Source organism: Barbus barbus (genome assembly GCF_936440315.1).
Source record: "Barbus barbus genome assembly, chromosome: 24".
In the NCBI taxonomy this organism is placed as follows: Eukaryota; Metazoa; Chordata; class Actinopteri; order Cypriniformes; family Cyprinidae; genus Barbus; species Barbus barbus.
In genome coordinates this window covers 7,452,092-7,474,040 of record NC_136752.1, presented here as the reverse complement: position 1 = coordinate 7,474,040, position 21,949 = coordinate 7,452,092, and the positions used below count along the sequence as shown (strand labels likewise).

General features: G+C 35.2%; 1 protein-coding gene across 1 annotated transcript in view; it reads right to left on the bottom strand.

Moving 5' to 3' along the window:
• LOC306844104 (ectonucleotide pyrophosphatase/phosphodiesterase family member 1-like) overlaps positions 1–21,949 on the bottom strand; it is a 44,458-nt gene that overhangs the window by 1,206 nt on the left and 21,303 nt on the right. The window contains exons 9-24 of the mRNA XM_079376022.1: positions 21,699–21,808; positions 21,322–21,387; positions 21,003–21,075; positions 20,698–20,806; positions 18,053–18,184; positions 17,636–17,667; positions 17,377–17,504; positions 15,929–15,998; positions 14,468–14,555; positions 11,564–11,748; positions 9,439–9,478; positions 9,189–9,343; positions 5,634–5,760; positions 5,191–5,265; positions 2,237–2,369; positions 500–644 (exon numbers count right to left, since the gene is read on the bottom strand). Coding sequence (XP_079232148.1) covers positions 500–644; positions 2,237–2,369; positions 5,191–5,265; positions 5,634–5,760; positions 9,189–9,343; positions 9,439–9,478; positions 11,564–11,748; positions 14,468–14,555; positions 15,929–15,998; positions 17,377–17,504; positions 17,636–17,667; positions 18,053–18,184; positions 20,698–20,806; positions 21,003–21,075; positions 21,322–21,387; positions 21,699–21,808 — 1,668 coding nt within the window. The remainder of the gene's footprint in view (positions 1–499; positions 645–2,236; positions 2,370–5,190; positions 5,266–5,633; positions 5,761–9,188; positions 9,344–9,438; positions 9,479–11,563; positions 11,749–14,467; positions 14,556–15,928; positions 15,999–17,376; positions 17,505–17,635; positions 17,668–18,052; positions 18,185–20,697; positions 20,807–21,002; positions 21,076–21,321; positions 21,388–21,698; positions 21,809–21,949) is intronic.

The following is a 21,949-nucleotide window of genomic DNA, read 5'->3' as shown; positions in this document are numbered from 1 at the left end:
CATTAAATTCAATTAGTTGAAATTTTGGACCCGTTCAGACAGGACTTAAAGGGATGGTTCACCCAAAAATGAAAATTCGGTCATTAATTACTCACCCTCATGTCGTTCCAAACCTGCAAGACCTTTGTTCATCTTCGGAACACAATTGAAGATATTTCTGATGAAATTCGATAGCTCTCTGATCCTCCCATAGACAGCAAGGATCCTACCACAATCAAGGCTCAAAAACGTAGCAAGGACATCGGAAAAATAATCCATGTGACACCAGGGGTTCAATTTTGGGGTGAACTATCCCTTTAAGTACATATTTACCTTTGAAATATGGTTGAAGTGTACTGCCAAATGTTTGTTGTTCAACTAGTTTCATTTTGGGTTTTTTTTTTTTTTTTTTTACTTAAGTGGTTAACAAGTTACCTAACGAGCACGTTGCTCAGCTACTTCCTCTGTACAATCATATGGTCACTGTGGTTTAGATCATGCATGGCTGATTATTACATACATGACATGTTTCCAGACGATCAGCTCGATGAGGAAGAACAAAAGACACAGCATCTAGAGGACCGTCACACTGTCGGATGGGAATGGACGAGTTCTTACAACTTGTAAGAATCACAAAGAAATGTGTCGGGATGGGAGCCCCGTTCCTGAAAACAGAAGAGAATCATCTATATGAGCGAAGAATTCAGTCGAATGCATTGTTAAATCCATTTTTGGCAGTGTTTGGCCACTAGTAGGCAGTATGTGAACTACCAATAGGTCTTTTCATAAATGGTGCATTTGGCCTAATAAAATATTTTCCTTATATAGTCACATGTTAGACTTAAGCATAAAGTCTGGTCCACTTTGTATCTTGTTTTTGTCATCTTAGACAAACACCATCTGACCAACATGTAAAGTGACCAACCACAGTTTATTTTGATTTTAAATTGGAATTTATGGAAAATTAAGTCTGAAAGAGATTAATAGCAAAGTGTTTTTTAAGAAATTAATACTTTTATTCAACAAGGATGCATTATATTGCTCAAAAGTGACAGACATTTGTAATGTTACAAAAGATTTGTTTCACAGGATAAATATCGTTCTTTTGAACTTTCTATTCGTCAAAGAATCATGCAAAAATATTAAGCATAATATTGTTTTGTACTGTGATAATAGTAATAAATATCTCTAAACCCTCTGGCCCTCTTCGGTCATTTTTGACCAAAAAATTTTCTATTTTGAAATTTTTAGAATCTTAGAAGTCACCAAGTGTCATCTCATTCTGAAGCGGTCACATTAGCAATATGAACACACAAAAAACATGGACATGATTCGGATATGTTAAAGGGTAAAAAAAAAAAAAAAAAAAAAAAAAAAAGTCACGACTTCTTCGCGGTCAAAAATGACCGACATAGGAAATGAATGGGAAATACGAAAAAAAAAGTAAAAAGTCAGTGAATCTTTGGGTGGTACAAACTACAAATCAGTCACTGGTCAGAAAAAAAAGTGAGCAGCAATCAAGAGGTGACTGTCTGGAATATCAGGAGTGCAAAATAGACACCCACACATACGCGCGCACACACACACAGAGAAATTAGCTGGTAAGACAATTTTAGGGTTGTGACTGCAGAGCTGGTCCCTGCGCGGCTCGTGCCTCACCTCATCTAATCTTTTAGAATGTCTAGATATACATCTAAATGCAAAACCTAAAAAAAAATTAAGAAAATGTCTAATAACAGGAATCCAAAAGCCTCTGTATATATCTATATAGGGTGCTAATACAAGGTGGTTACACAACATTAGTTGCATACAACATTACATAAGTTTTTATTTTTTAATGCCTTCAGATGGCCCAATGCCTTCACTATTTTAATGTGAAATATTTATTAAACAATACTAAAAAAAAAATAAAAAAAACACATGAATTCCAATGGAGAAAATAGCTCATTAAAATTGTATAAATATTGCATAGCATCATAAAATTCCCTCAAAATCATAAATAATAATAACAAAATATTATTGAACAAAAATATTACATTGATTTTCCTGAAAAAAAAAAAAAAAGTTACATTAAGGCTTCGGTCACTTTTGACCGTGAAGGCAAGTGTGACTCCTAAACGAAGAGGGCCAGAGGGTTAAAAAGCAAATCAGCATATTAGAATGATCTCTGAAGGAGCATGTGGCACTGAAGATCGGATATTATATCCGTGATATAAAAAAAAAAATTGGATCTTTCTGGTTCATTTTGCAAACTTACGGGGTTCCCTTGTTCATAAAGTCATAGTTCCCATCAAAGTCATTGTCAAATATTGGTCCGCTCACAACATTGACTCCATTCAGCTTTTGTGAATACTTCACCAGCAGAACATCGTGAAAGCGATTCCAGATATCTAATCACAAAGACATTAAACATGAACAACTGTGACACTATTAACAAACATGAAAGACCTAAGAGCCACAGAACAGACACAGCAGGGTTATCATCAATATATTACTGATATAAACATGTACTTAAACTAAACAAACATGAGGTGCTGTCTGGGCACATAAAATGTACTTAATACAAACCATTTAGACATTAAAAAAAAAAAAAAAAAAAAAAAAAAAAAGGGCAATAACAAAATAGAAATATCAAAATCTTTGGTACTAAAATAAGACACAGTAGAGGAGAGGTTTATGTAACATGATAACACCGACTGATATGTAAAACAGTGATGATAACATTCGAGACAATCCCAATGTTAGTGCAGAGTGCTGTCCATAATTCTGTTTACGCATAATTACTGTTCTTAAAATGCTTAAGTTGCACCTTGCTGTTTAAGTTTAAGTGACTGAAAGCAAACAAGTTGTGTAATGAACGATGCGGTTTTGGATTCTTATAAATAACAGGCCTATGATAAATGCTTAAACAATATACTTGTGTAAATCAACCGATAAATGCGTTATGAAATGCTGGCGCACCCAAAGTACAAACCACACATTTTCAGATTATCACCGTGTAGATGCACTAAAACGCAACTGAATGATTTCTAATGGAATGCAGATAGATAATGCTCTACATACGTCATGTTAGTGGAGTTAGTTTGGGAGTAATTTTTATTTTGATCTAAATACTTGCACAATGGGAAGAAAGTGTTTAACATACACAGGTGTTGCAATTACCACTGATGAGTCTCTGAGGTTAAAGCACAGCGTCAGTTAATCTGGTTCACAGGCATATATGACTCAATACAGCAGGTCTGCCTTCATGACTTGTGAGGATCACCTGGTGTAAAGCTTTCTAATTGATTTCTGGGTTTTCAGAGTATAACAATTTAACAGGAACATTCCCAAGGTGGGTCTGCAATACAGTAATGCCATAATGTGCATCCAAAATGACTAAAAATACAATGCTGCTCTATAATTCCATTAATATCTTTGTATGTTATTTATTAATTTTGTTGTGTTTTCTGAATTTCCCTAAAACAGAGTTAGTATGGTTATCGAAAAGCTTTTTTAAAATCATTACCGGAAATAAATGGGGGGGGGGGGGGGTGAAATAAAATGTAAGAAACCTAATAAACCTAAATATTTACGTTTATACATTTACGGTAGGAAATTTACTAAATATCTTCATGAAACATGATTTTTACTTAATATCCTAATGATTTTTGGCATAAAACAAAAATCTATCATTTTGACCCATACCATTTATTTTTGGCTATTGCTACAAATATACCCCAGCGACTTTTGTAGTCCAGGGTCACATAAAATATAAGATCCTATATATGAAATATCACTGAGATGCCAATTTTGTTTGTCTACGGGCCCATATAAACCCAAAACAGCATCGGTGTCATGTCTGTTCGCTCATCAAGCCCATTTTTGTCTCACTCGGATAACAGAGCCATGAAATTGCGCTGAGAAACCTGCAGTTCTTTGGGCGCTCTGTTGAGCATTCCTAGGTGGTTTCTGGCAGGTCAAGTGCTCCTGCAGGACTCTTTCTTTGATTTTGGTATAAATGCTTGCTGGCCTCAATTCAGCTGTGATCAACTGGTTCTAATTATAGGGCAGCTTTAATTGGAGAACATTTACCTTTTCAGGGAGTGTTGGATATCTATTAAATTAGAGCACAGCTTTCTCATATATAGTCTGATTTATTTAGAATGCGTTTTAGTTGTTTAGTAGGACAACGCTCGCTCTGTAGATCTATAGAATGGCACAGCACTGTAGATCAAGGTTCACACCCATGTCTATGCAAACACTTGCAAAACAGTTTTAATTATCATGCAATGTAGGAACTTTAACATTCTACTTGCTTAAAGTCAGACATGTCCAAACCCGGTCCTGGAGGGCCGCTGTCCTGCAGAGTTTCGTTCCAACTTGCCTCAACACAACTGCCTGAAGATTCTAGCATGCCTAGTAAGACCTTGATTAGCTGCTTCAGTTGTGTTTGAATAGGATTGGAGCTGAACTCTGCTGGACAGTGGCCCTCCACAGGTTTGGACAACCCCTTAATGCTTATCATCAGTATAAATATTCATGGGTGCGTTTATGTTGGGCAAAGTCTTTTGTTATTTTAAGGATTTCTGCATTACTTTCTGACTTCTAGTGTCAATGTATTACACTTTTCCAAACAGAAAGTTGTAAATTCTGACTTCATGAGCTGGAATGCAGAATTACAGCCTTTTAATAAAAACAGGCAGCATGTTTACGGGCATATGGATCCCATTCTGAATACAAAGTTCAGTACTTTATTTTTTTTTGATGATTACTGGCAACGGCACTCCAGACCCATGTGTTTTTTTTTTTTTGTTTGTTTTGCTATTGTTGACACCAAAGGTTGTGCGTGTAATTGAACTGTACGGTCATTATGACTTGTTATATTTGTGCAAAAAACTAATGTTTCCAAGCACTTCATGCTTGAATCCCTAATAAAAGCTACATTTTAACCAACCTCAGAGATAATTATGCATAGAATCTGGATTTGGAGATTCATTCCAGCATGCCATTAACTTTCCATTTCCACGCATACAGCAAATGTTTAGGAAATATTCGTATTGGCAGTCAGAAGAAAGACATCATTCAGTTCTTGCCAGAACAAGCAAATTGCAATCGTACATGACATAACGCAATAAATCACAAAAAGTGTAAATAAGAAAGATCCCAGTTGTCAGGTTGTCTTCCTGCAGTCTGTGTAATGTTATAAGCTGAATGTAAAACACTGCTTACCTTTGAAAACAGGAAACATGGGCACCATGTTGCTTGTAATTAAGGAGTCTGGCTCAGATCCTGTAGGACTGAAGTCTGAGGGAGAAAGAAAGCATTTAGAGTCCTGTCATGCAAAACACAACAGATATAGCAGAGTAAACATAACTCTTTTATCACACAGATCTCTGGATACACTAATTGGCCAAATTGCAGAATTGAGCGTTTAAACTTTTATAATGACCACTAAACTGTACAATGCTGTTCAAAAAATGGGTCAGTAGGATTTTTGTTTTGAAAACTTCTTTTATTCAGCGAGGATGCATTAAATTGATCAAAAGTGACCGTAAAGACTTTTATATTGTTACAAAAGGTTTATATACAAATGGTGTTGTTTAATTTAACTTTTTAATCAAAGAGTCTTTAAAAAAAAAACCTAGTAAATACAGATATCCCGTTGGACTCACTGGGCGGATGCAGGAGGCCAAAGGTCAGAGTGGAATTGTTCTTATAGAATGAGCAGGACTGTCTCGCACTGGCCTGCACACGCACATCTGCACGCACACATGTGTCTGCTGAGGGCTGGACGCTCACCTTTGTTTGACAAAGAGAAGAAAGAAAATCAATGATCAGAGCAAACAGTGCTTAGTTTTTAAAACACTCATTAAGTGCATGATAGAATTCCTTTTAGACACATTGCAAGCTCAGAGTTTGCCACTTAACAGATTTCCTACAGTAAATTTACGTCTTTCAACTTTGAGAGATTTGCTTAAGAAACACGTATTTTAAGTGCTATTAAATCAAGATTAGAGACATGCTTCACAATCTGACTTCTGTGTGGGATGGTGAAGTCATGATGTTTAGTTACTCCCATGCAACAACAAAACAAGATCAGGCCTGAAGCCTGAAAAACTCCAGATGTGGTCACATTCGTCATTTCACAGCCTCAGGTTGCGGCTTGTAGTTGTTTTATGTACACAGCCCTCTAAAAGTTTGGAAATGCCCTAGAAAAGTGGGGTTTTGGACAATATTGGCATGAATGTTTTAATTTGTGATAATTTTGCACTGATAAGGGACAACACAAACTACGAAAACATTTTATTACATAAACAGTTTATACATAGAAAAAAAAACTAAAATTTTCAATTAATCAAAATATCCACCATTAGCAGCTATTACAGCTCTGCATAATCTGGGCATCCAAGCGGTCACTTTATTCAAACATTGACTTTGAATTGACGATTGTTGAAGCTACAGTATTAAGGTGTTCTGACCCAAAAATCTTTTAAAAACCTGGGCCAAGTTTAAACCAGTAACCAGGCATCACAGCTGGCAAAGGGGCATGTTTGACTTTAACATGTATATATTGCCATTATGTTTTATTGCTGGTCTTCAATGATCAAGTTACTTTAATGTATTTGCACCAAAAAAATAAGGATTTATGCTTACATCGTCCAAGACCACTGAAAAATAGACGAATCGGAACATAACACCGACTGTGACGTTACAGTTGGAATCACTAATAGTTACTCCCCCAACATTTGCATATACCCGCCCATGTTCAAGGCCAGCCGAACCATCAGAAGTTCTGCAGGTATTGTGAAGAAACAAGTGAAGACAACAGCGTAAATGGCAGATCATGGCAATAAATGATATGTTCCAGGCTATGCAGGGGATGTGAAGTGCAGGGATGGGTTGGTGTCTGTATTCAGGGACAAATCCAAGGGTTGTAAATGGACATGTAAAACCGTTTCTGGAGAATTTTTGCCCTTACCCAAGTCACATACCTTCTATGTAGATATCAGAGAACAATTTAAAATATTGTATCAATGCATTCTATGGCACCTTTAAGAAATAGGCTAAAATTGTAACAATTTCTCACTAGCATTCTTTTAACATTCAATTTCAGGCTGTTCCCCACAAAAGGCTATCACATGGCGTCAGAAAACTATAGTGCGCAAGATATTCTGGACAACTTTAATGCTGCGCGAAGCCCAGAGTATACTTCTGTTTTTATGTATTTACATTCGCAAAGAAACTGATAAGACTAAGGATGAAAGTGCTTGTGTGTGAACCAACTGAATTCGCACAAGCTATCAAACGGGGTATTACTTTGAACGGCTAAAGAGACGGTCGTATTTCACTTTTCGTTCATCTGACATAGGCATAACCATTCTGAATGCAGGATACAGAAAACACAAGTTAATGAGAATTTCACTGCATTGGTGAACTCTGCCCTGCCACTTGATCACGTGAAAACATGTGATTGGCATGACCTCTTGGCTGAATTAAAGTACACCAACTTTGAATCTGCAGGATTGCAGCGTTGCAGGAAGGTCAAGTACAGTAGTTGAAGTGCACATGAGTTGACTTGCTGTGTTTGCAAACAATATCAAATGAAGTATACAAAGATTGTGTATTTGATTGTGAAAAAAAAAAAAAAAAAAAAAAAGTATACTTTGGGCTTAAGAGTTTGGGTGAAAACTGAAGTATGCCTTCACGTTCATCATATGGAAAAGAGTGACTAGTATATACACTTCAAAAACCTTTGCATTGCATGGGAGAGAGCAAGAAGTACAGATCTGTAAATACATACGGCAGAGTAAATAATCAGAATTTTCTTTTTTGGATGAACTCTCTCTTTAAGCTAATTGACAAAAAAAAGACAGTAACAATCAAAACACGCATTGCATGAAGCCGAGAAAACACTTGATGAGCGACTGCAGCTTGTCACTGTCGAGTGTTAGCAAGTGTGAAGACTGATTTACTCTGCGATCGGCACCGCAAAATGAGCAGCACATGCTGAAGGGTGGAGAGTGAGGCCGTCTGTCATATTTCCTGACCTCACTGAGCATCGCCATTAAACCCTCTGGCACATGTACACCTTCCTGTTAGAACGGTTATTACAAATTTAGTTTGTGGGAAAAAAAATAAAAAATTGCACTTAATCTCATTTCACCAGCGGTTACTCGCCTTTGTGAAAAAGAAATGCACTTAATTGATTATGCACTTGTAGTGTATATGGTAGTGTTTTGGTGCTTTCAAATATCAACATCGTTTGGCAAAAATCGCTTAGTACGATTATTAAAACAGTGATTTAAAATGTAAAGTGCACTGACTAACATACTAAAATACATGTAAGGTACTTGATTAGAATTTAAACTGTAGTGTGTTATTCAATCAGAGTTAATATATTTGAAGTGCACTAAATTGCAAATTGATCACAGACGTATACAAAAGTATTTAAATGAATGTAATTTCTGTAGAAATTTGTATGCGATACAAGTATATTTTAGTTTATCGTAAACACTTGTCAGTACATTAGGCAACATGTTAACTGAAATAGTATTTGAATTATGAAAAAAAAAAATTCTAAACTTCAGTTAACTGATTTCATATAAATTTAAACGATTAAATTTTCATGTATCAGTTAAAAGCAATGAAGTATGTGAAAATATTACATTTGCACTTAAGCATATTATATCTATAAAATACAGTAGTGTTACTTTTTACAAGTTTCCTATAGTGTACATCTTTCACAAGTGATTTCTAAAGTTCCAGTCCTGTAATAATTAAAAAGGGGTGTAGCTCATTTAAATCCCACAGGACATCTTCAGAAAATAATCACAGGAACAGATCAAATGAAAACCCCTGCTGTGCAACATTGTAACAGCTTAAAATGAGCTATTGTTTCCTCTACAATAAACTGCACTTTAAAGACCCCATGATATCACAGTCAGTCATAACTGTTAGTATTGCGATCATAATTATGTTAGTGTACTTCAAATAAAAATAATGATAAAATAACATTTTAGCAGATGTATCTGTTTGGGGGATGCTCTACATGACTCCTCTTGCACGACTTGTCTACATGAATCATGAGAAAAAAAAAAAAAAAAAAAAAAAAAAACTCCCTAATTATACATTCCACCTTTAACTAGCAATACGAGTAGGAATATGCCCACAAAGCAAAAATAGAAGTGCTTATCAAGTATTCCATGGGGTCTTAAGACTAGTCTTACCGTTGCATTCAAAGAGTATGAGACCCAAAGGGGCATCAGGATGTTTCTGCTGTATCCGCTGGCGTACACACTGTGGTGAAGTATACAGTAATCTGACTGCTCCTGAAGAACACGTGGTATTCCATAAGGCAGATGAACATGCTTCACGTTAGGGTCTATAAAAAGATTAATAAAGAAAGATTGACCTGAAGAGTTTCAAACACAGTGTTTAACACAATGTGAACTATTCCTGACAAATCAGTTTACTCACTTGAGTCTGAGTCGATGAGACGCTGGTTCAGACGGTTCACCTGAAAGAGTTTGGGGAAATGTATTATATATATATATATATATATATATATATTTTTATTTTTAAGCAAAAAAAAAAAAAAAAAAAATTAATAATTTGAATTCATAAAAAATAGGTTTGGGGTCAGTAAGATTCTTTAATGTTTGTGAAAAATGCCTCTTATGTACTTGTCTTTTTATGTATTATGTATTTATTAGAACAAAAATTAAAAAGTATCATCCTATAAAAGTATTTTACTGGAGTAATGACTGCTGAAAATTCAGCTTTCCATCACAAGAATAAATTACAATTTAAAATATATTAAATATAGTAATTTATTCTTGTGATGGAAAGCTGAATTTTCAGCAGTCATTACTCCAGTAAAATGCTTTTTCAGGATGCTTTGATAAATATATATATATATAAAAATAGCTTTTGCTTTTCTTTTGTACTTTATTTATTTATTTTTTATTTGCACACACACACATACACAATTTAATGCATCCTTGCAGAATAAAAATATTGCTTTCTTAAAAACTATTTACTGACCCCAGTAGAGTATGTATACTGTGTGTATATTTATACTAGAAAAAAAAAGGTGCGCACATCCAAGAGTATCTCGATCAGGTGCAAGATCAAAAAGTGATCAGAAAAAGTAGAAAAAGGATCCGCACACTGTTAATCCCTTTATTTTAAATGTTTAAAAAGCGACGTTTCGGTCAGAAGACCTTCATCAGGCAAACACATTTATACTAGAGACACTAAATCATTTGTAACTGTTAAGCACAAGTGGCTTGACTCAAGAACTATGAGAGTGTAACAAAATCACAGGAAAAAATAAATCCAGACAACACCACAAAGCCAAAAATGAATGTGATGTGGATCATCATAGAGACACACAAACAACAAACATAACTCAAAAGAAATTCCTTGCTGAATGGATTACAGTCTGTAGCTCCAACATTAACTGCAGAGACCAATGCTAAAGGGCAATAAAAACCCCTTTGAACCATGTTTGAATGACATTCTGAAACTATCCACTTTTTTTCAGAATTGTAATATGAAAAGGGTAATATAATTGGCTTTCCAAGTCTTTCAAACATGCAGTTCTGGTTGCACTGCAACTGAATTGTATAGTAATAGGCTTTGCCACATTTTAGGCTTAAATCCCCTGTTACAAACACAAAGCAACAATAGCAAGGAAAAACTCCTCAAAAGTAAGGAGGAAACCTTGGGTGGAACCACGAGGAAATTCATCCTGTTCTCAAGAGGGAGTCATCTAATAACAGCCAGTTCAAAGACACAGGATTACACCATAAAACACGGCAGACATCCGATTTAAACTTAAGCTTGGCCTTTGAAGGGAACTAGTCTTGGTTCATAACAAGTCAAATAAAGCATGCTCAAAAATGTCCTTAAAATCAGGCATAGCAATCTATTTGTAATATCATGACCTGCATTAATCCATCAACATGCAAAATTATATACATAACATACAGCCTCATAAGAAAAGGTACACAACTGTGACAGTGCCTTATTTACCCTTGAATGGTACATATTAGTATGTTAAATGTGCATTTAGTACTTTAAAAGTACATATTAGTTTCAAAACTATAGGTGAAAGGGGAAAATAAAATTGCATAAACAATAGAATTTTGATGGTTTCGTGATCTCATGCTGTTCACTGTATTCCTATTTTCTTCTACCTCATGTAGTATTGTTCATGGTTTTTGAGAACAAGAGCATGTCATGTGATCTGTCCCTATTGGCATCTGTGCTAATTTGACTCGATCTTAAGCGACATTTTATTTGAATATTCAAATATTTGAATTATGAACCACCGCAATACGTACCTGAAGCAACGTAATACGAACACAGCAATATGTGCCTATATCAACGTAACAAAAACGTGTCAGGGTCACGTATTGAACCTGTGTTTTAGCACCACTTACTGGACGTTTCACTTTGAACCTGCCACGAAACGTGCAGTAAGGTGCATAATAACAGTGTTGCAGAAATATATTTAGAGGCATGCATTTCGAATGAGCCTGGGTTGCAAAAGTGTTTCCAAAGTCATTTCTACTTTTACTCTTTTTAAAGTGCTGACCTCAGCCTCAGTGAGGGCGTCACAGGTGCAGCCGCGAGGGTCCCGTAAGGAGCCACTAACAGGGGTGCATATCGATGGTGCCGAGCGCTCTGCGGGGTAAACCGGCTGGTGGGGTGGGTTCTTCAGCAGATGGTTTAAACTGCCATGGGTGCCATTATTGGGGGCAGGAGGAATACCCAGCAAATCTAAAGAGACACACAGAAGAATACACTGTATTGTAAGTAGTTTTGGTGAAAAGCATCTAAGAACAATGCAAAAATCATGCTAGTCAAAAATCGGAAAGAACAGTCTTTACGTTAAAGGGATAGTTCACCCAAAAATGAAAAGTTGATGTTTATCTGCTTACCCCAAGGGCATCCAATATGTGTTCTACTGAGGCATTTCCTCAGTAGAACACAAATTAAGATTTTTTAACTCAAACCGTTGCAGTCTGTCAATCATATAAATGGCAGTCAATGGAACTCATGGCTTTAAGAAAAAAAAAAAAAAAAAAAAAACACCATACAGACAAAACCAAATTAAACCCTGTGCCGCGCCGGCTGTTGTATGAACGCGCTCAGGACAGTTGGACAGTGTGTGGACAGTGGATCAGAGGTTAAAAAAAAAACAAATACTGTTCAGTTTCTTGCACAGGCCGATTGTTTCGTGTCTTTAGACCTCAATGTATCATCATGAGCCGCAGGGTTTCATTTGGTTTTGTCTGTGTATATTTTTTTTTTCTCTCAAAAGGCATGAGTCCCATTGACTGCCATTATATGAATGACAGACAGCAACAGTTTGAGTTAAAATTCTTCATTTATGTTCTACTGAAGAAACAGTCTCCTATATCTTGGATCCTTGGGGTAAAGCAGATAAACATCAAATTTTAATCTAAGATAGGCTTTAAAGGGATAGTCCACCCAAAAATGACAACTCTGTAAGCATATACTAATCAAACGGTTACGGTTTCCATTGACTTTCATTGTAAGTCAATGGGAACCAAAACATTTTTTTTTAACAGAAGAAAGAAAGTCAGAAATAAATAGCATGAGGGTGAGAAAATGACAGACTTTTCATTTTTGGGTGGAGCATCACACTAACATCAGGGTTGCCTTGCTATAGTGAGATTTTGATGACATCGGCCTAAAAGAGTAGGAAATCCTGTTAAACACCCCGGTGACAGGTACTATTTGTAGTCCTAAATACCCATTCGGGATGCTTACATATAACTAGAGTGAAGAGAAAAGAAGAGTGGGTGAGAAAACCAGACATTATGTAACAATGTTGGGAAAGCTTTAACTTTAAATTAACTTGACAGGCTGCAGTTTTAATCAAGTCAATCTACACTTTAAAAATTAGCTAGCTACATTTGTTTTTACTTGACCTTGCAATTTCTAAATCAGAGTCTCATAACTCAATCATTTGAACTGTCCCCGTCCTACATTTTTTTCTTGTCACAATACAAAAGAAAAGATCTGTTGCTAGTTCAGTTACATTAATAGCTTTTCAACAAATCAGTTTCCACTAAACACAACTGGAAAACAATATTTTAACCCAATATTTTAAACATGGTTGGACAGCAGCATTAACCTCAGCATTCTATTAATTGTGAAGTTATTGAAATAAATATTACATTATAAAACAGTTCCAGTTTCCTTTCAGCAAGTTATATTTTTATGCCAATTAGTGAATCACTGAATCATTCACTTAACCGATTCATTCAAAATCAGCGATTCATTCAGAACTGAAAACCAATATGAGCTCAAGACCTCACATTCCATTAGTATACTGTATGTTACTAGATTTAGAAACTTTATGAGTGATAAAGGATGTGAACAAATCATAATTTAAATAACATACACTTTGTTCCAAATCAAAGATGAACAGAAGGAATCAAACACAGTACATGGCTGCAACCATTTGAGGAATTTCTCATTTATCTCAACAGCAGTTACTCAACCTTATTAAAATAAATACGCTTTGTATTGAATGTGCACTTGTAGTGCACTTCAAATCTTAAGTATATTTTAAACAACTGTACTTGCACAAAATATAATATTAATACAATAAAAGGCCACTTAAAGGTGGGGTAAGCAATTTCTGGTGGCCAATGTTGACATTTGAAATCACCAAAACAAACACACCCCTACCCCAAAAGGGTCTCGCCCCTATTTTGATAGCTCCGCCCCACACATAACGATTAGTTCTGTGAAACAAAGCAACCCTCATTATAATCAGTGACGCTGTCTACACTGGATGAGTTTCAACAGAAGTTACATTATTTTAGTTTACTGTAAATACTTCCCAGTACATTCGGCTGTACACTTTAACAAAAGATAATAAAGGCAAATATGAATTTATATGTAAAGATTATTTAAGTTCTACTTAAAGGGATAGTTCACCCAAAAATGAAAATTCTGTCATCATTTAGTCACCCTCAAGTAGTTCAAAACCTGTATGAATGTCTTTGTTCTGAAGGAACAGGGCAGTTCTGGGCACCATTGACTTCCATAGTTTTTTTTTTTTCCTACTATGGAAGTCAATGGTGCCCCAAAACAGCCTGGTTACAAACTTTATTCAAAATATCTTCCTTTGAATTTCTTTGTTCTGCCGAACACAAATTCATTCAGGTTTGGAACTACTTGAGGGTGAGTAAATGAAATAATTTTAATTTTTGGCTGAATTATCCCTTTAAGTGGTTAAAAAAAAGCAGCTAATTGCATTTAATATAAATTTAAACTCTTATATTTTTATTCATTAATATAGCTTTTTATGCTTAAGTGTTATTTTTCACAAGGGCATTTAGCACACAAGAATATGCTCAGTACCAAAAACGTCAATAGCGGAGAAGGGATGTCAATGAAATATGATTAAAGGAACTCTTTCAAACTTTCATGATATATAATATATAAGAAATAAACTTACCACATAGGAGGTTATAGACTTCAATGTTCTCGAAGGGAAGCACATTCGCCTTAGAATGAATACCTGGTCCATATCCAACAAAAATGGCCTGCAAATAGTTACATTTCATTCTTTAAAATCACACCATTTGCTTGTCTTAAAGTTTGAAAGAGTTGTGTTTTTGGTGAATATTTTGAATTTCATTAAAAAAAGAGAGAAGATGGTTCTGAGAAAAGGTTATTTGTTTGCAGATGCCACTTAACATTGTTATCCAATGTGATGAAATTTAGACAATCCTTAAATGCGGCTTTAGTGTCCAAGTACTATTTGGGGACCCTGGATATGACAACAACACCCACGACAGTTCCAAAAACACAGACCACAGTTAAAAATAACTAAAAGCACTTGGTTTGATTTGCAGTCGCAGAGAGACACACATTCCACTCGCCTCTGGCTGAAACATTTGAGTACTAGAAACTAGACTGATCTCATTTCCTTGACACAGAGTCACAAAGATGAAAATGACCTTCATTCCTCCTAACAGGAGATTTCACTTCATTAAACTGGCCTAAAGTAAAGCTCGTCATAACCAACTAGCTTGTGTAATTACCTCAACCAGTTAGACCGTTGCCTCAAGAGTTCCTGTAAGAGGTTTTTGTAAAGCCTACCAGATGCATTAGACATTCCTAGACAACCACATCGACCAGGGGGCGCAGATGGCTGGAAACTCACACACGTCACAGACATAAACAAGACTTTGTCAAAGGTCCAACGTGTGGGTTGAGCGTGTGTTTAAAACTGCAATCTGAACACCTTCCAGTTTGAAGGAACTACTAAGTGTGAATCTGGCACAGAGAAGCTATATTCAATAGCCGAGAGTGCATTTAAAGGGCGTGTCTGGATTTCTCTCAGTTTTTGTGGAAAGACCCTCGGGATCATAATCCCCTTAATGGAAATTTACTCCGATCCTTTAATAAGAATTTAGTATAATCCCCTTCAAAATGCTTGGTCTACTAAACCTCATTACACTGCAGCACAGAAGCCTTTGAACAGAGCCTCGAGGAGAAACTGAAGATAGAAATGTTTACTGGTGTCTATGGCAAATTTCAGAAATATTTTCTCTGGATTTAAGGGATTATGATTAATTTTGTGGTTAAAGGTTTATGTTGACTTTCAATGAAGCTGAAAGAGAAGAAAATGCCATGAGAAGTAATGGAGAACTGATGTTTGGCAACTGCCAACCATACTCTTCTTCAAAAGAAAAACATTTTTCAAAAGGCACTGAGACCAAACAAGTAATTATAAGTATACTTGATTATGTTTCTTAAACGGGTACAGCCAATCTATTGGTAACATCAGCCTTTGGTAAGAAAACATCTGCTATAGCATCACCATCAAGATGAGGATGCAATTTGTTTTATTTGTTTACTTTTATTACGCAAGACATGTGCCTTGAATGTGAAAGTGTTTTAAAACACCAACCTGCATGTTCTTGAAGACATTATCTGAACCATGGAAGCCGCCCCTGCAGTATTTAATTTCATTTGGTTTGCTGTAGATCAAGGGAGAAAAATACTGTGAAAATGCCAGTTTGAGTGCATTAAAAAAAAAAAAAAATCTTCAAATGCCTTCAATCAAATTGTAGTTGCCTTTTAAGAACAGAAAAGTTTGCAGAATGATCAAAAACTTCTAGAGGTTAAACTCATCTGGATTTATAAACGTATTAATACTTTTTTTAGGGATATTACATTTTCATTATACACAAATATTTTACGATTATTTATTAGATTTACAATTTATGCATTTGAATTGCAAATAAAATATCTATTTGGATTACACAGTTTTAGCATAAACTAAAAATTGTGTAGGAATGCATTGCATTAAATTCTAATAGATTATCATCTATTAGTATCAATGTGATATATATATATATGTGTGTGTGTGTGTGTGTGTGTGTGCGCGCATTTGTTTCTCAAATTGTATTTATTATATACAACTATTATTAGAATCAGTATACATCTAAATTCTTTTTTCAGTAAAAATTAACGGTTAAAATATGGCTACCTATAAAACAAGAAGTATTTGGTTAGTTAAAATGTATGAGATTGAAAGAAATTGCTGATAAATATGTAAACTTTGTTAATGTGTATTTAAAACACATTTAGTTTTTTTTTTTTTATGACAGCGGCTATTTGCGCTAAATGTAAATAATGATAGATGCCATTTACACTAAGTGCAAACAGCAATGGATTTTATTTACACTTAAAATAGCAAGATTGCCTGCTATTTATATACTAATTGCAAATAGTGGCAATTATCTGCACCTCAGTATTGTAGTACATTATAAAACAGTATGCAATAACTTGGTGTAAATTATAGTTAATTCAAATTATTAAATAGATGCCACCTTATTGGGACAATAAAGCCCTCTCTACACATACCCTAAACCTACCCGATACTTTGATTATTTCCTTCATTTTTCTTGAAAATAAATGCCTTTCTGATGCGATATGAGGGGAAAAAAAAAAAAAAAAAAGTTCGGCAAAAGGCGGGTTCGAACTCGATCGTGTGGAAAAGCACACACCTTACCATCTACGCCACTGAAACTGATGTTAAATGAGCTTCTTTTTTCAGTGTTGACTAGTCCAATCACACGTTGGTGGGTGGAGTTAGTCTAAATAGCCTCTGCCAACAATGCGGCTATTTGCACTTAGTGTAAATAGACACTAATGTGTTATCTATATGCATGACTGACAAATATGAATTGGGATTTAGCAGTTTCAACAAAAAAAAAACGCTGCATAATCTAAACAGATGGACATTTTATAGCCAATTCAAACACATGAATCCTAAATTCAGACCAATTTTATTTTTTGAGCACTCATTTTAACATCAAGCATCAGATGTGGCGTCCCAAAGCTCAAACTCACAGTGCTGCTTGCCAGCCGGGCTGCATGTAGAGATGTGCTCTCTCTATACGGATGTTACTGGCAAAGTGAAGCCGTTTGGGTAGATGCTCCTTCAGATACGGCCTCATCGGCTGATCAGGTTCCCTGCACTTCAAACACAAAGAAAGAAAAAAAAAAAAAAAAAAAAAAAAAAAAAAAAAAAAAAGGACAGAATAAAGATTAACATGATTAAGTGGAAGATAGTCTGTAATTGAGGTGTGGAGATGTGACAGGGCCGTACCGAAAGATTCTTCACCAGACCTTCATAATCAACTGCCAGATGAATACAGGAAAAGAGAAGAGATGGATCGTTTGACTTGCATTTAATGGACAAAACATTTTTTATAAATGGGTGTGTCTTCAGACCAGTTGTGAAATGATAATTTTTGTTCTTTTTTTAAATATACATTTAAATGTAATTTATTCCTGTGATGCAAAGCTGCATTTTCAGCTTCATTACTCCAGTCTTGAGTGTCACATGGTCCTTCAGAAATCATTGCTGCACCCGCAAAAATGAACCATTTTATAGCTAATGCAACCTTTATACCACAATCTTGCTAGTTTTAATAAAATCAACTGCTGTGGCACAAAAGTGGCTATAATTGAAGAAACCCTCAAATACAAAGACATGTGTGGTGAGTCAAATCTATTTGCTTACAGGAGAAGAATTCATCAGGCAAACGTTTGGGACGGACTCTCGCTGCAGGACCCTGGATGACCGTTATGTCATCGATGTTTTCCAGATAGTTGGAGACATACGCAGCTTTCTTGCATGACGCTTCTTCCATCCCTGCAAATCAAGCATTCAAAATGAACTATATTTCACAGATTGCTCATTCAGTTGTGCTACAAGGAAGTTCTCCCAAACAATTCTACCATGATTTACTCACCCAAACCAGAATTAATTCTTTCTAAGTAAAAGTGAGTACATTTTTGGGTAAACTATGAGTTAAAAACGTTAAGTTCAAGTGACGTCCTCACTGTAGTAATTCACAGCGTATTATAACATTCAACGTATTATAACATTCAAGCGTCAAAAAAGCATATAATTTACTGACAGTAAGGCTCACAGCCAAACCTCCACGTCTTTCATTATATTCTTGAGTGAGTACTAATTAAACATCAGTGATGCAACAGAAGTTCAGCGCATAAAAAACATACAAGCTCAATATGTATCTGCCAACCACAAAGGCAGAGCGGCACAGACAATTAAAAACCCAAGAGTCAAAATTAGCATGCTAGCAGGCCTCATGGCGTGCTCTAGGGTCAGGAGACACATGTGCAATCCCACACGCCTTTAATTAGCCCCAATCACAAATGAAGACACACGTCAAGCAGATGTCACTGCTGAAGAACTTCTGTGCCCACCCAGATGTTATTTCCGTATATTGAGATACTATTTTTTAAATTAGTTATCATTTTTTATATTTTCTGTTTTTATTTACACTTAAGTTTTAGTATTTTTGTTCAAATTAATTAAAACTGTCTATTGTTTTTTTTCCTGTTTGTTTTAGTTATTTTACTACAGCAAGTCAAACTAAATGAAATAAAATGAGGCAACTGGCTGCAATAAAATTAGTTAAGTTTATTATGTTATTTCAAGTCACGAAAGTGTTGGGTGCCTATGGATGGAGAAATACTTTAATGGATAAAGGCTTTATGGAGCACGGTCTAATCCAAATTTAAAAAAAAAAAAAAACTCCTAATATTACAGTGGCAAAAGCATGGCCAGATTTAGTACTGTTCGGACTGCAATGGTTTTCATAAAAACTGGGAATACATAAGTCCAATAAATATTTACTCATGTCTGACTGAGACATTTGGTAAATGTTCATATCAGATAAAAAAATAAAAATAAACTAAATAATTGTGATTTTATATTTTTAGATTCTATGTAAAGTTTCTGCATACACAGTACACTATCAGGAGCAATGCAATACATTTCATACAGCAAATCTCAGCTGCCCGATGTTATATTTTTAGATTCTATGTAAAGTTTCTGCATACACAGTACACTATCAGGAGCAATGCAATACATTTCATACAGCAAATCTCAGCTGCCCGATTTTATATTTTTAAATAGGGCAATATGAACTATTCAGCAAATCTCAACTGTTTGAATTGCTTGTGTCATTGCAAAATGTAAACTATTATATAAAGCATGCGTAAAGCTAAGCGCATACACGCAAATTTGTGCGTGAAATGTGTGCAAACATGTGTATGAATTTTAAAAGCAAATCACGATTCACCAAAAATTACACAATCATTTATTCTAAATTTACGAAAAAAAAAAAAAAAAAAAAAAAAAAAAACACCATAGGAACAACTCAAACCACACATTTTGCAAAAACCAGTTACTCCGTAAGACTTAGTGTTAAGTTATATTTAATCCTAACACAACTATAATTATACTGAAGTATGTTGCATTAATTGTATATAAATCAATACATAAAATAATAAAGTGATTAATACAATTGAATTTAATCTTAAATACTTTCCATCATATACAATCATAAAGCTGCGTTATAGCTTCAGCTGTGAGGTTTCTCTGAATAACATAGATATACTCATATGGACAGCTGGCTAATGAGAGGTCTGTAATCGGAGTCTGTATAAGAGGTGTTTGTGAGAATGACACTTTTGATCGAGGATCGGGCGAGTATGGAAGCATGTTTCTGCATTTTAAAAGATAGTTGCGACTTGTCACAATCTTGAGTTTACATCTTACAACTCAGAATTTCACATCTTTTATTCTGCATCAGAAAAAGCTGCTATGTGCAAAAGCATGGCACGTTTGACCAGAGTGATGAAAGGCTGTAAAGAAGAGCATGTACGGAAAGCCCTTACATGGAGATGGTTTAGGCATGTTTTATGCAAATGACTAACTTTGTGCATGCAACCACTCATTTAGAATACTCCAAGGCCCAGTTTCTTAGACAAGATGCACACCAGTAATGTTTAGTCTAATTCCTAAGACAAAACAAAGGCACTGATATGTTTTAAGATCAGTCAGTGCAATTCTCTTTCAGGTTAAACAGCTCATAGGATTAGACTAGGATTAGCTTTAAACCTTGTCTGTGAAACCAGGGGGGAAACGTACAAACATCAGAACGATGTTAAGAACAAATTCATGCACATATGAACTTATTAGTGAATGAGACCCACTGTGTATTGTGAAAAGTGATATACAAATAAATTTGACTTAAATTGAAATACCTTAACTATGACTTAAATTATACTGTAGCTGTTGCCAATACATGTTTAAACTCAGATTTGGTCAAATTAAAGTGTAAAGGTACTCACCGTGGTCAGAGACCAGAACCAGGTTGACACATCTGTGCAACTGTCTTTCCTTGAGACCTTCCATCAACATCCCAATAAGCCTGTCGACATTCAGTAAAGCCTCAATGACCTGCAATGCAAAAATCCGCCAAGATTTGAGACGCAAACATTTCATCAATAGAATCCAAAGCAGGGGAATTCATACTGCTTATAAAAAACGTCAAAGAATAACAATGGGGGCAAAAATCTGATTTAGGATATGACACAAACTAAACTGACATTTAAGCGTTTCAATTATTTCCGCATGTGGTTTGTCTTCAGTTTACCTGGCTGCTCATTGGTCCATGTCGATGACCTGCAGAATCAGGCTCTTCAAAGTATAAGGTGTAAAAGTCTGGCCTAAATCAGAGTGAATATACTGTAAATTTAAAAAATTACTTCTAAATTAACTTACTGTATTCAAGTCAAAAAAAGGATTTAATGTCAGTTAATCAACCTGACTACATTAATTTACACATTTTTATGAGCTAAATAAGGTAGAAATAGCTCTTTACCTTAAAATAGCAAGTTACCGTTTCTACAGTGCAGGCAAAATCAAACCAAAACAGTAACTTAAAATAAATATATATTTTAAAAAAGCATTACCTTTCTCCTTCAGGTAACTGCAACCATTCAAAGATTTTTGCCATTCTCTTTTCAAAGGGGATGTTCCTAAAAAAAAAAAAAAAAAGGAAAAATTGTAGCATCCATTTTAACTAGTTTGTTGGCTGATATTTTTTTGATACAATTTTTGATGGCCATTTCTAAAATCCATAATGTCTTCTGTTGAATTCAGCAGAAGCCCACATTCAGAGTCATTACCTACGTTACCGGTTTCAAACTTTGAGGCAAACTTTTGTATTTAGTGTTGCTCTTGATAGCTAGTTTTAGATGTGAATTATAGTCAGTCCTCACAACCCTTAAATCAACCCTAAAATCCAGTTAATAAAAGTTTAAACAAATCAGGTATTGTAAATATCCACCTGTCATACTTCTCCCAGTAATCTGGGAAATGTCCATTGACTTTCACATCAGATCCAGGCCAGAAGAAAGTAGCCGTTTTTAGTTTGTTTTTCTTGGCTGTGAGCCAAACCTAAAGACAATCACAGGAAGAACTGAATGAAAGTGCTGACAAAAGATGCAGCGCACAAGATAAAACACCACTAACAATTACAAAATGAAACAAACATCTGCAAAAAAAAGTGAGATAATAGAGAGAGCCTCAGTACACACA